General features: G+C 38.6%; 1 protein-coding gene across 1 annotated transcript; it reads left to right on the forward strand.

Annotated features, from left to right (window-relative positions):
• Positions 1-4,045: 4,045 nt before the first annotated feature.
• ca4a (carbonic anhydrase IV a) lies at positions 4,046-12,740 on the forward strand. Its single transcript, XM_059351646.1, has 8 exons — positions 4,046-4,156; positions 8,259-8,303; positions 8,971-9,135; positions 9,226-9,371; positions 10,454-10,546; positions 10,656-10,722; positions 10,811-10,974; positions 12,155-12,740. The coding sequence occupies exons 1-8, from the start codon at positions 4,093-4,095 to the stop codon at positions 12,332-12,334; spliced, it is 924 nt and encodes a 307-aa protein (XP_059207629.1). The 5' UTR covers positions 4,046-4,092; the 3' UTR covers positions 12,335-12,740.
• The last annotated feature ends 596 nt before the right edge of the window (positions 12,741-13,336 follow it).

Here is a 13,336-nt window from a genome sequence, read left to right on the forward strand (position 1 = left end):
TGACACTTTTGTTCTGCAGAAACACATCCTTGCGTCATAAAACATACTTGGTAAGTTGATTATTTTTAGATCAATTTCCTCTTTTGGAACGGGTTCTTGATCACCATCCCTCATATCAATACTGGTGCAGAAGAAAAAACTTTAAACGTTTAAACTTTAAACATTTTTCTCAATAATGAAACTGACTTCCTCCTAAGTAAACTCTTACATTGGTTGCATCTCTCCAATTCCTGGTCGTGTGCCAGAGTATTTGCAACACCTGCACGTATACAGTCATGCAAAAAATGATTAGACCACCATTGTTTTCTTCAGTTTCTTTTTCATTTAAATGCCTGGTAAAGCTAAAGGTTTGTTTGGACAAATATAATGATAACAACAAAAATAACTGATAAGAGTTTAATTTAAGAGCTGATATCTAGACATCTTCATGGTTTTGTTGTTTTGTTAATAACCAAAATCATTATCAAGAATAATTTTTTTCCATGACTGTAGAGCGTTTAAGAGGCTCTATCTATGCTAATAAACTACTATGATCAAGTGATCATTCCGCATCTGGGTAAGAGATTAAAAATGTTTACTGCACCTGGAGTTCATTTCTGTTTTCTTTTAAATCAATTAAGTGATGCATGATTAAGAATATCTAACACACTGTTAACCATCACCACAGTGACGGAAAGGTGAAATCAAAATGTATAAAAGGAAGCTGTTGATTTTATTAATGTGGCTATACACATTCTCAAATTATTAACATATTATTAATGTAATGTAAATTAACAGAAGTGTAATGTATTCACTGGAGGAAACATACTCCACTGTGTTTCTGATAATTGTCTCATTAATTCAGAAAAATAAGAGCAGATCTTTCCCCCCATGAAACATATCCTGGAATTGAGCGATATTAGTTCATTAATTAAGAAAAGCAGGGAAATCTTTTTATTAAGTGAATGCATTATACTTCTGTAAGGTATTTAAGCTTAAATTCCTGGCTTTACTTTCACTTAAAACCAGTGTGATGAAGTACAGAGATAGATTTATGAAAACATACCCCACTATCCAAATACCTCATAACTTTGGTTACAGATGATTTATCAGACGTGGCTTCATTTATATTTGAACCTACAGATCATCATTTTATTCGTTTTCAGAAACTTGAGGTAGAAAAATTGAAGCACACAAAAAACTGTAAGAAAATAAATCAATTCTGAAGCATTAGCAGCTTTATTAAAGTTTCCTTTATATGCTACTTTAAGTTTTTACTCAACTACATGTCAAAACAAAAATATTGTACTTATTATCCTGCCCAGTATAGGTCAAATACGATTTAAACAAGCTTTTTAAGATAAGATATGACTTTATTTGTCCCTCAGTGGGGAAATGTAGTTGTCACAGCAGCTCAAGATACAGACACATATATACAGAAGACAGAATAAATAATAATAAAATAAAAATAAGACATACACATACATTCTATACATACATTTTTGCTATTTGGCATTTATTATAATGTATATATTTTTTGTGTTTGTTTTCTTGAAAGTACTTTGCATTTGACAGATATTGCACATTGGAGAAAATATATTTTAGCATGTTAAATAGGTTAAATAAGTCGCTGCATATAGTAGTAGTAGTAGTAGTAGTAGTAGTAGTATGGACATCAATGAAAAAAAAATATATATATATTAGTAAATTAAATGACATTAAATTAAAATGAAAAGTATATAAAGTAATTAAAGTAGAGTCCACTTAGTCCAGTTAATGCGATACATGCTGTTTGAATTGTTAAAGTTGAAGTTAAATGATCTGAAAGCTTCTTCCAGCACTGAGAAACCACATTCATGGAAAAAACACCAGTGCTTTCTCTTCATTTGTCCACCAGATGGAGCTTTTCTATCAAGTGTCACCAACTCTTGTTACTTTTCATATTAAAACACATGATCACTCTGTGGTTGCACTGCAAGAGAAATGACACTTTCAGCAACCAAATCAAGACCGTTTATGATGCATAAATGTATGATTTCTTCATTCCTTTCTGGTAAAGGCGGGAACTTCCTCATTCTGATTAATAATCATTCCCTTTTCTGTGAATAAGGGTAATACACGGGGATTAATGTGAAATTGTGACATTGCTATGCTTTACATGTTTATTACTAAACACACACGCACGCACACACACACGCACACACACACACACACACTCACGTACACAGCATCAACTGTTTCCCATAACTGGTGGAAGTCTTGAAGAAGAGCCACGCAAGCTAATTCATGTATTTTGGGAGAAACTTGTGCCGGTGTCCCTCACTGTACTCACTCAGCATGATCAATAATTCAGGCTGAGGGTATTCTAGGTTTCCACTCGGTGAATGAAAATAAAGGTGACAGCTTTAACTTTTTTGGGGAAAAGTTGATGAGAGATGTTGAGATTTTTTGCAAAGCTTTGCACTGACGGGACAGCTTTTCTGGACAGGGTGAACTGGGCCGGAAAATAAACCTTTTTAAAGATTTCACCTGATATTCTCTTTTAGGTGTGTGTGTGTGTGTGTGTGTGTGTGTGTGTGAGTGTGTGTGTGAGTGAGAGAGAGCATCTCCCTGTCTTGGTTTATCACTCAATCACTGTGTTTAAAGGGACAGTTCACCACAAAAGTAAAAGAAAAAATATGTTTTTTATTTTATTTTGGGGTGAACTGTCCCTTTAACTCATTAACTGTCGCTGACCTGCCTGTAGTCATTACACTCAACACAATTTCATTTTGAATTTGAATGTAGATCCCAAATTTTCTTATAAGATACTAAATATTTGTCGAGACATGTATGTATAAAGAGCAGTAGTGAATACTAATTACAATTACTCAATTATTTTATTTAATGTACTTTTGTACACTACAATTTTGAGGTACTTGTACTTTGCTGGAGTACTTCTATGTTATGTTACTTTATTCTTATACTACACTACATCTCAGAGGAAAAAATGTTTTGTACTGTACTACATTTGTCTTATAACTCTTGTTACTTTTCATATTAAAACACATGATCACTTTATAAAATATGATGCATTATTATAGATTACTTATTATTAGCCTCTATCACACCAAGTACATATTAAAACATAAATGATAATGAGCAAGTTAAATAATAATATGGCCAGTTGTCAAGTTACAAGTACAAGTACAGCCTTCAAAACTGTATGTTTCATTATGAAGAGCCCTTTTTAGAATACTATTTTTGTATTTTTTATTATTATTGTTAAAGAATTCAATATTTGCCTCCAAAATGAAGTACCATAAATTGATTAAGTTTCACAATTACCTCAAAATTGTACTTAAGCTCAGTATTTGAGTAAATGTACTTAGTTACATTCCACCACTGCATGTGGCATTTATCTCATAATACATCGTTTTCTTTTTTTGTGCTTTAAGTTAATTTTGTCACTAATATTTTTGTTCTACTAAGGGAAATTTTGACAACCTGACATTTAATTGTAACGGATTCTTTTTAAGCCATTTCAAACATCATATAGCTTCAATAAAGACCTGAGACAAGCTGATATGGTACACTGGAGAAAAAATGCCATAAAATCAATATAATGTGTTTTTGTCTTCTAATAAAGAAAAGAAAAGAAATCTGCCAATGGAACGAGATTGCAGCTTGTTAAATGTATTGAAATAAGACATTTATTCAGTGTAATAAGATATTTTGACTTAATGTAAAGGAAGAGGGGGGGCAGAGTTGAAGAGGTTCATTCACACTAATAATAATATTGGTCTCTTTGTTGGCAGTTAATCCTGTGAGGGCCACCTTCACTTACCTGTGGAGCAGATTGATGATTAACTCCTGCAGATACATTCAGATCAGCAGGAAGTGATTCTAATGATTGCATTAGATATGGCTCCTGCGCCCCAGGAGCCCATTGACGGGGCCCCTCACCGGAGCTCTTATCACTGGAGAGCTTTATTAGAGGCGATGCCCGAAGGGGGAGGGGCCACTCTTTCTTTCCTGTCGGGCTCTGGTGATAGATAAGTATAAGACCCCCTGCAAGAATGCGATCACATTGGAAAAAACAGTCATTGTGTTGCTTCTCTCGCTCCAGTCAACATGCAGCAGCTCATCGTTCCCGCTCTCCTCGTCTCGTTTTGGACACTCTGCTCAGGATCAGGAGGTGAGTCTCAATTCAGTCACAGCTGGAAACAGCTGGAGCTTTTATTTACATTTCTCTTATCACTGTATATATCTTAAATATATAGAAAATGTCAAGAAATGGTCCATTAAGTGAATAATTATCCTCAAATATTAGCAGATTTTTTTTTGTGTGATTCCTGTCTTTTAATTTAATTTTATTTTATTTTTTGTGAACAAAATCTGCGCATTTCACATCAAAGCATGCAACTGATCGATTATTAATATTTGAATCAGTCTATTAGCTATTTCTATTTCTAGCAACAGTGAGCAATAAATATGAGAGAGCTTATCAATGACACCAGCACGATCAAGTTACCATTTTTTCCAACCGTGCCTTTACTTTTTTTTCTGTTAGAAAGTTGCTTTATTGCGGAATCCAGAGATTTTTTTTTTTTTTTTTTAAAGAAGAAGAAAAAAAAAGGTATCCAAAATTAGATTTTTAAAAGAAAAAAATAATAGAATCACCACAGAGCCACGGCTCCTCTGATGGAGAGGCTCCCTCCGCGCCAAAACCACAAAACATTTAACGTGACGCTCTCCAGACACACACACACACACACACACACACACACACCTACTCTGTCCATCACACTGATGTAGCATTCCTCCGTATGTCCGACACGCTCATCTGCAACCTGCCATCTCACCACTGCGCTGCCTGTTCAAGGACACTGATCCTGGATCAGCTGAGCCAAAGAGATTCCCTCAGTGCCTGTGTGCTCCGGACACCTCTCTCTCTCTCTCTCTCTCTCTCTCTCTCTCTCTCTCTCTCTCTCTCTCTCTCTCTCTCTCTCTCTCTCTCTGTCGCTTTCGCTCTCTCTCTCTCTCTCTCTCTCTCTCTCGTGCACCTGCTCAGATCCGCGCTGAGCCAATAGCAGACGTTTGCGTACTCGTTGCAGCAGAGAGACGCAGCCAATGTCTCCAAACGCGCAGCGGGGGACTGTGAGGTGTTAATTTTTCAGCTTTGGCACCAAGAGTCTAACAGAGTAAATTAGCATTGACTAATGACTGACTGCTGACTGAAGTGACGAAGTCTTTTGGTCGGGGCGACTGATTGGCGAACACGTGCGCACGTTTGGAAGAAAATGATACAATCGCGCCGCCGATGAGTTTTTCTTAAGAAATCCAAATACACATTTCTGTCTGTCATTTAAATGCGACTAAACCAGGATTTTTAATCAATCCTGAAATGCCGTGAAGCTCTTCAGCAGACAAATACAATCAGCTTCTAAAAAAGCTCTAGAAAATTCAAATAATTGACTGATATTTAGTAGCTTCCCTTTAATATAAATGCAATCTTTATAGTGTCTGTTTCGTAATTCTAGGTGGTATTATTTGAGATAAAGAGGGTCGCCGGTTCGACTCCGGCTTGCAGCTTTTCTGTGTAGTTTGTATGTTCTCACCGTGTCAGCGTGGGTTCCCACCGGGTACTCCGGCTTCCTCCCACAGTCTAAAACATGCACTTAGGTTTAATTGGTGACTCTAAATTGTCCGTAGGAGTGAATGAGAGCGTGAATGGTTGTCCGTCTCTATGTGTCAGCCCTGTGATAGTCTGGGGACCTGTCCGGGGTGTAGCCCACCTCTCCATCAATGTCGTCTGGGATCGGCTCCAGCCCCCCGCAACCCGAGTGCGGATAAGCAGATAAGGAGAATGAGTGAATGAATGAATGAATGAATGAATGAATGATTTGAGATAAGTGGTACATTTTGGGTATTCAGCGCGCTCATTGATGCTGTAATGAATGTTTGGTGAAAAAGGGGAAACCATTGAAACTATTTTTTAGATTTTGCATTGGAAATAAATAAATAGATAAATAAATAAATAAAATGAGAGCAGTGTTTTTCGGGGTCCTCAGTACAAGAAGGGGTACAGGCATTGTCAGGGCTCCATCCCTTCCTCTCTTTGAAGCATGTTCGTGTGTGAGCCGCAGCGTCTGCAGCGCTCAGTTTATGTCTGGCTCACACGACACAATGGCATGAAAAGCATTATTCACATTACGTGCACCGTGGACGACGTGCAGGCCGTCGTGGTTGATATTTGTTTTCCTTTTGCTGCCTTTTGTTTTCTCCGTGACAGTTTCCTCAGGGTGCAGGGCTCCTGGCAGAGCGCTCAAACCATTGAAACTCATATTGTTCACTCGCTGCTGCGCCGCACGAAAGATCAAAGCCGAGTCAGCGCCGATTGGTCAAGAATTGTGCGGACAGAAATCTGATTGGCTGAGATTAAAACAAGCGTCTACGAGCCATAAAAATAGATATATTGCTTACAGTGATGAAGGAAGTATTCACTTAACTGAAGCAACAACACCAGACTGCGATTGTAACTGTGTTAAGTACTGTACTCCATCACATTGTGAAGGCAAATATTGTGCTCACAGTTATTGATGCATTAGTTATTTTGCAAATTTCGAAAAAAATACTGCATATCAACTAATAGATTATGATGTCTTGTTAAACTATTACTATAATTAACTCCCCCAGCAGAAAAATAAGTAATTAAAATGAGCTCCACCTTTAACAGCTGCAATATTAAGTGATGCATCACTAATTATGATTCAAAAATATCATATATTTTATTCTGAAAAGGGCCACTTTATATAATAATTAGTTTTACTTTTGGTACTTGAAGTGTATTTTAATGCAATTATTTTTACTTAAGAAAAGTTTTGGATATTTCACCATGTAGTATTTACTTAAGTAAAACATATCTGAGTACTTCTAACACCACTGAAAAAACACAAATTTAGAACATCAGAACATTTGACTATTTCTCTTTTCTCCCTCACAATTTACCCAGTATGAGCTGAAATAATACCTTTTCTATGCTTACAAACTTGCTGCATAAAATTAAATTCAAAGTCCTCACAGTCTGTGTCAAAAATCCCTGAAAATAAAAGTAATATTTAAAAAAAAAAGGTTTATTTATTCAAGTGTTCTTAAAGTATCAAAGCACAATATTGATCTCTGAAATGTTGTGGAATGGAAGTATATGGAAAACAAATAAAATGGAAATACTTATGGACTTATTTAAGAATTTGTGCTTGAATATGAAACTTGAATAATTTCTTTTATGTCAGCAATTTTGTCCAGTCAGCCACCTAATTTTTTTTATGGGAACCATCTTGACTGATGATTTACAGGCTTTATTGTCACAGTTATCAGATGTAATGGGTGTAGGAAGCTGAATGCTGACTTTAGCTGTCAGACCATGAAGCAGGCCGAAGTGAAATGAATCATAATCTTTTAATACCCTCCTCAGCACACAGGCGGTAGTCAAAGAGTAATTAGAAAATTCTGACTTGTAAGATTTCCTCCCTCTGCAGTGTTCACACATGCAAATCCTGCAGCATCCCCCCACCAAATGTTTGCCCCCCGCTAAGTTTATTTTCAGTCCCCATTATCGTGCCAGAGCAGGAGGAAACAGCTTACCAACATGGCAAAGAAACCAAACACTGACTTCCTTCACAAACTCCGGGAGAAGTCCTCGCATAAGTCGAATAACAGAGTGGGAGACCCTCCCCGTTTTTTTCAATGGCATGTGTGTTATTCATAAATATTTGATTTGTGAGATAGCTGCAGATATTTGTCTCCGAGTATGGGGTGGAAACATGCAAACCAATTGTGAAATATTAATAAACCCCCAGACAAACATGTGAGAATGGGACCTCGCTGATGCAATAGATTGGCTCTGTGTTTATTCTGATAGCACGGAAAGATAAAGCACAAATGCCAACTTTTTTGTGAATAGGAAGACAATTCCTGTGTATTAGAGGGTTTTGTATGGCCGGGAATAACAGCTGACTTAAACCAATAGGAGAACAATTCACTGTTTGCAGTAAGGAAGAAAAATAAACTACCAATAAAAGGTCACATTTGTAAATACATATAGAATCTATCTGGACAGATGTCAGTGTATATGTGAATAAGAAACATCCTATTCTTCCCCTGCTGTACGCTTATCAGTGTCACCCAGTGGTTAACCATGCAGGCTGACTCATACAATGTCTGTGTTGTGATCTTTATATTATTTAATTATTTGCTTTTTTTTCATACTTAATTTTTTTTCATTTTCTGTGTTTCAGATTGGTGCTATCAGTCCCAGTTCACCTGTGCATCTGAGTGCAATGGTAAGCTTCTTTCAATACAAAAGAGTAACACTTATAATTTCTTATAATAATAACTTTATTTGTATATAACTTTTTATTAAAGAATGCTTCGTGTATGACATAAAACCAATATATGCACTGTACAATAAATCAAAATTATGCTAATTTTTGGGTTCATAGTGGTATTTTGTTTTATTTTTACTTGATCTTTTCCTAACAAACCAAGGAGTTTTTACACCTAAACCTAACTTGTCATGTAGAACAGTGCATCCGCAGATAGACTTATTGAGTCTCAGCATCTCTGCACCATCATTGCAGCCGTGTAATGACTGTAACGACACTGTAGTAACACTTTATTCGTTTATATTGTGTAGTCAAGGAGTAACCTGGCTCATTTAAAGGCACAGTTTCTAAATACAGGTGTGCATTTCTCCGCTGACTGAGCGTAATACTTTGCCAGTATTTATATAGCACCAAAAAACAGCTTTATGATAATAAAAAAAGACATGTAAATCTCACTTTTTACAATATTATATTTTAAATGAAGATGAAGAGCTCATCAGCCAATAGCAGTCTAAAACATAACCCGATGTGCCTACCCAATGCTGAAGACATTCACTGCTAAAGACAACAATAAAACCACAGTCAGTCCAAACTTGTTTAACTTATGTGGGTTTTCTTGTTCTAGTTCCAGAGAAGTGGAACCACGCCAACAGCGACTGTGGAAAAAATTACCAGTCGCCAATAAACGTCGTCACCAAAAAGACTTTGAAAGACGAGCGACTGACTCCTTTCAAGTTCGAAAACTACCAGCAGACCTTCAGAGGCACAATCAAGAACAACGGCCACTCGGGTGAGAATACTCTACATGAAACATTAGATAACTGTGACTGCTGTGAAGCTGCTGTGTGAAGTCTTCATGCTCTGTGTGTGTCTGCTGCAGTCCAGGTTGGAGTTCCTCACGTGACCGCCCTATCAGATGGAGGTCTACCAGCCGTCTACAAGGCTGTGCAGTTCCATCTGCACTGGGGCACCAACGCAGGGCCCGGCTCCGAACACACCATCGATGGGGAGCAGTATCCCATGGAGGTACCTTAACCTTACAAGACATGCAGCCAAGTTATTAACTGAACTTGAGAAAGGTTGGCTCACATATAATAGCTGGAAATAAAGGGGATAAAATGCATCAACAATTTGAACTATGACCGTAAAAATACATATTTTCTCTATATTTTTCCCACGTTAAAGAAAACATGACTAACAATGCATCAGTCTTTCAATACTTCCCGACCTCCTCACCCTGTCTGCTGCCCCCAGCCACAAGCCCATTAATTCCTATTAAAGGCATAAATCTTTCATAATTGGTAACAAAAATGTTGTTTTCTATAAAGGTTCAATAGTTTTCTGGACACTGTACTGTAGTTGCTCAAATTTCTTGGAAAATATTTCTTTTCATGGGTTTGACGTGCTGGTGAAAACTTACAGCAGTGGGATGGTGTATGAAGGGTAGACCCAAAAAAAACCCCACTGTTCATTGTCGTAAAGGAAGGTGTCACCCAGTGTGATGATGTGACCCATTGATTTGTTTTTAGCAGGGGTTTTTAACTACTTCAACTCTTTAAGGATGCCGGTGTCCTCTGCCAACTTTTGGTCTCTAGAGACTGTAGCAGGCTCCGTTTTATTGCCACATTGACGATTGATATCTTAGGAATCTAAGCTATGACACTTGAAGACCTAACACATCCATGGATACCAACCAACCTTGACCTCTGATTGAAAATGGTCTCCCCTTCACAGACACGCCCACTTTATGCTAATACCATGCAGTTTTGAGCAGCTTTTTTTGCATATAGGATAAAGAAACAATTTTTAAACCTTTTGTGACCTCGATGATAATAACACCCGCATACAGCTTTATAACCACAAACTAGAGATCAAGGGCATTCATTCCTTGGTATATTGACAAAAAAAGGGTTTCACAACAGTTTCCTGAACAGAAGATTTCACCCATCTCTACAGAAATCTCCAAAATGTTGTACTTTTCTTTTTAAATACTAAATCACAGCATGGATTTTGCTATGTAGTTCCTCAAAAGCTTAGTGTCTCAATGTGGTATTTTAGAGAAATTGTTTTGTTTTGTTTTATTAAAATCAATACTATTGTCTCCACAGCTGCACATTGTACACATGAAGCAAAACTACATTGATCTGACAACAGCACTAGCAGACCCAGAGGGAGTTGCAGTCCTTGGGTTTTTCTACGAGGTAACTATTTTGAATCCTGTATTTCTTAAATCAAACTACATTTACTATTACAGAAAATACCTCAAGTTGGAATGAAACGGTGCTTACATGTGTGTATTTTCATTCTCAGAGGTCCAATAGTGCAAACCGGAAGTATGAGCCCATCATCAATGCTCTGCGAAGCATCAAAACTTCAGGTAAGTACTGAAGTTCAATTTAAGCCACCAAACACATGACTGCCCAGCACTGTTGCCAATGTTTCAATGGTGGCTTTTCTGTTTTCAGGTGCCAATACAACTCTGCCGCCCATCTCACTGGCTCAACTAATTCCACCTGAGCAGAATCTGACCAGCTTTTACCGCTACAAGGGCTCTCTGACCACCCCAGGGTGCACTGAGTCTGTGGTTTGGACTTTATTTGAGAATACCATCCCTCTGAACTTTGAACAGGTTTGTAAAGATATGCAAGTGGGTGCAGTCCCTCTAAGTAGTGCTGTTTCTTTGCTATGTTAATGACAAAAGCCAGATTCAAATGTATTGAAAATACCTTGAATGCTTTTTTTCATGAACTCTGTAGGTGAACAGTAGTTTTGTAATAGGTCTGTAGTTATTTGGTCTTTTAAAAGGTTGGGCGATCACCATTTAAAACCATCTGGGACTCAGTCGGAGGTGTGAGAAAGATGAATAATTGAGAGCAGGCTGGAGCCCAGGGGGGCAGGACCTCTTTAATTAAGGAATTTTAGGGGGCTTACATCTAAAGGGCAAGGGGACAGATGCCCTAGAGGATACAATGTCGATAAGATTGTGCAGAGCAAGGGGAGAAATCTGACAAGAGAACAGAATAGTAGACTGGTGGATCAGCAGATCGGTAGCATTGTTACATAGGATTGAATGTTATCAAGTTTGTCAACAGAGACAAAAGGTTTTCACAGTCTGTTTTGAAGGAGTGTTCAAGCTGGTCAATAGTATTGAACCTAGGATTATGTTTGTTGTCACTGATGAGACCTACAAAGTCGCCCACTCTTGCATCTTTGATAGTTTGATTTAGCATGGAAAGCAAGAAGGAGGCGATCCTGAGGTTTGTTATCTTCCAGCTATGTGCCACTGTTTTAGATTCCCTTTACCTGTTGGTTGACAACTGTTACACACAAGTTAGCTAAAGAGACTTGGTAGTGTAGGGGGTGTAGTATCTTTACGCTCTGATCATGGAACCAGGTTACTTTTCTTCAACTTTTGCTAGTTTTCTATAACTTTTTGTAAAATACTGGATTGTTTGACCTCTTTGTGCCTCTCCTACGGGAGAATTTCAAGGGTGGAATTTGGTGAAACTGCCAACAACTCAGGGGCCTCTCACTAGACACTGCTCCTTTGTAAGCAGTAACATACCAATACCAGTTGGGGAACCACTGGTTAACAATGTATGGTATTGCATAAGCATTCATGTGTCTTCTTAATTCTGTAATATAACTTGTAAATATAGCTGTCAGATAAATTTAGTACTTTTATAGAGGAGCGAAAGTAGCACAAAATAGAAACACTCAAATTAAGTACAACTACTATTGTATTGAAGGACAGCACATAAAGTACATAAACAGAAACTGAATCCTAACATTTGATTCTGTTCCTCCAGCTGCGGGCGTTCTCTGATCTCAAGTTCAAAGATGGAAAGCCGATGGTGGGGACCTTCAGGCCGGTCCAGCCCCTGAATGGTCGGCAGGTGTTCCGGTCGGGAGGTGCAGTCATCGTTGCCAGCTCCGCCCTCCTCATCGCCACCATTGCCACAGCCTTGGGACTTTCCCACCCCAACTAGAGCGCTGCATCCCGTGCTGCACTGCGACATCCATGAACACAATAAGTTCTGTATCACTCCTCAGCTGAACCCTGGTTTGTAACATCTTCATCGCATGGTTGCAAAGATGATGGACCACGTCGTAGTGCAGGCACGACTCACCTGGTGTTCCTCCCTTACAACACATATGACAAAGGCGTTCGAGGAATGCCTTATGAAAGGTGCTGTAAGGGTTTCGATCAGCATTCATGCATGCGTAGTGAAGAAGTAGGTCTAATTTCAGCATAATGAATGTGCCATAAAGCAGGTTACCAAGCACTCAAAGTGACAACTGAATTCAAAATCAGCATCAGATCCCTTAGTCATGCCCTCATTTTTCACAGCATCATCCTTCAAACACCAGCACACACGCGTACACTTTAGACCTCATGCTCCTTGTCCAATGTCAGGTAAATTTAGTCTCTGTTAAATGTTAGTGCAAGTCACCGATGGTTTGTGCCAATGTCAGCCCCACGGCCCGGCACGTGATGTGCTTTTCTCAATGGGGCATGTGAACAGCATGGAGCTATTAATAGCAGAACTGAGTCAAATAAACACGCTCCATTTCAAAGCCAGCGGTCAAAGGAGTCAGCAGTTTGGCTTTTCTTTCAAAGTTCAACAACACACAGTGCAGCCGTCAGGTGAACCCCACAAAGCCACTCAGTCAGCAGCTGGTCTGGGAAAGGAGGGGAGGGAAGGGTGAGGGGTGTGAGGTCCTGCCTTTCTCGCAGGAATCGAGTGTCAGGAACAGAGCTTCAGTCTGTCTCCTCCCAGAGTCAGAGGCTACCGACGCCTCAAACAAAGATGAAGCTGCAGAGATGCTAATGAAGTGAGGGACAGTCTGGTTTCAAAGGGAGGAAGAGGAGGAGAGCATCTGCCACGTGACAAAACAGTAAAATTTCGAGAACCAACCGCCATATAAAATGTCACTCATCTTTTCAAACCAACATCATTATTTTCATGCATCTCAAACACTCGCATGAA

The sequence above is a fragment of the Centropristis striata genome, chromosome 15 (assembly GCF_030273125.1).
Source record: "Centropristis striata isolate RG_2023a ecotype Rhode Island chromosome 15, C.striata_1.0, whole genome shotgun sequence".
In the NCBI taxonomy this organism is placed as follows: domain Eukaryota; kingdom Metazoa; phylum Chordata; class Actinopteri; order Perciformes; family Serranidae; genus Centropristis; species Centropristis striata.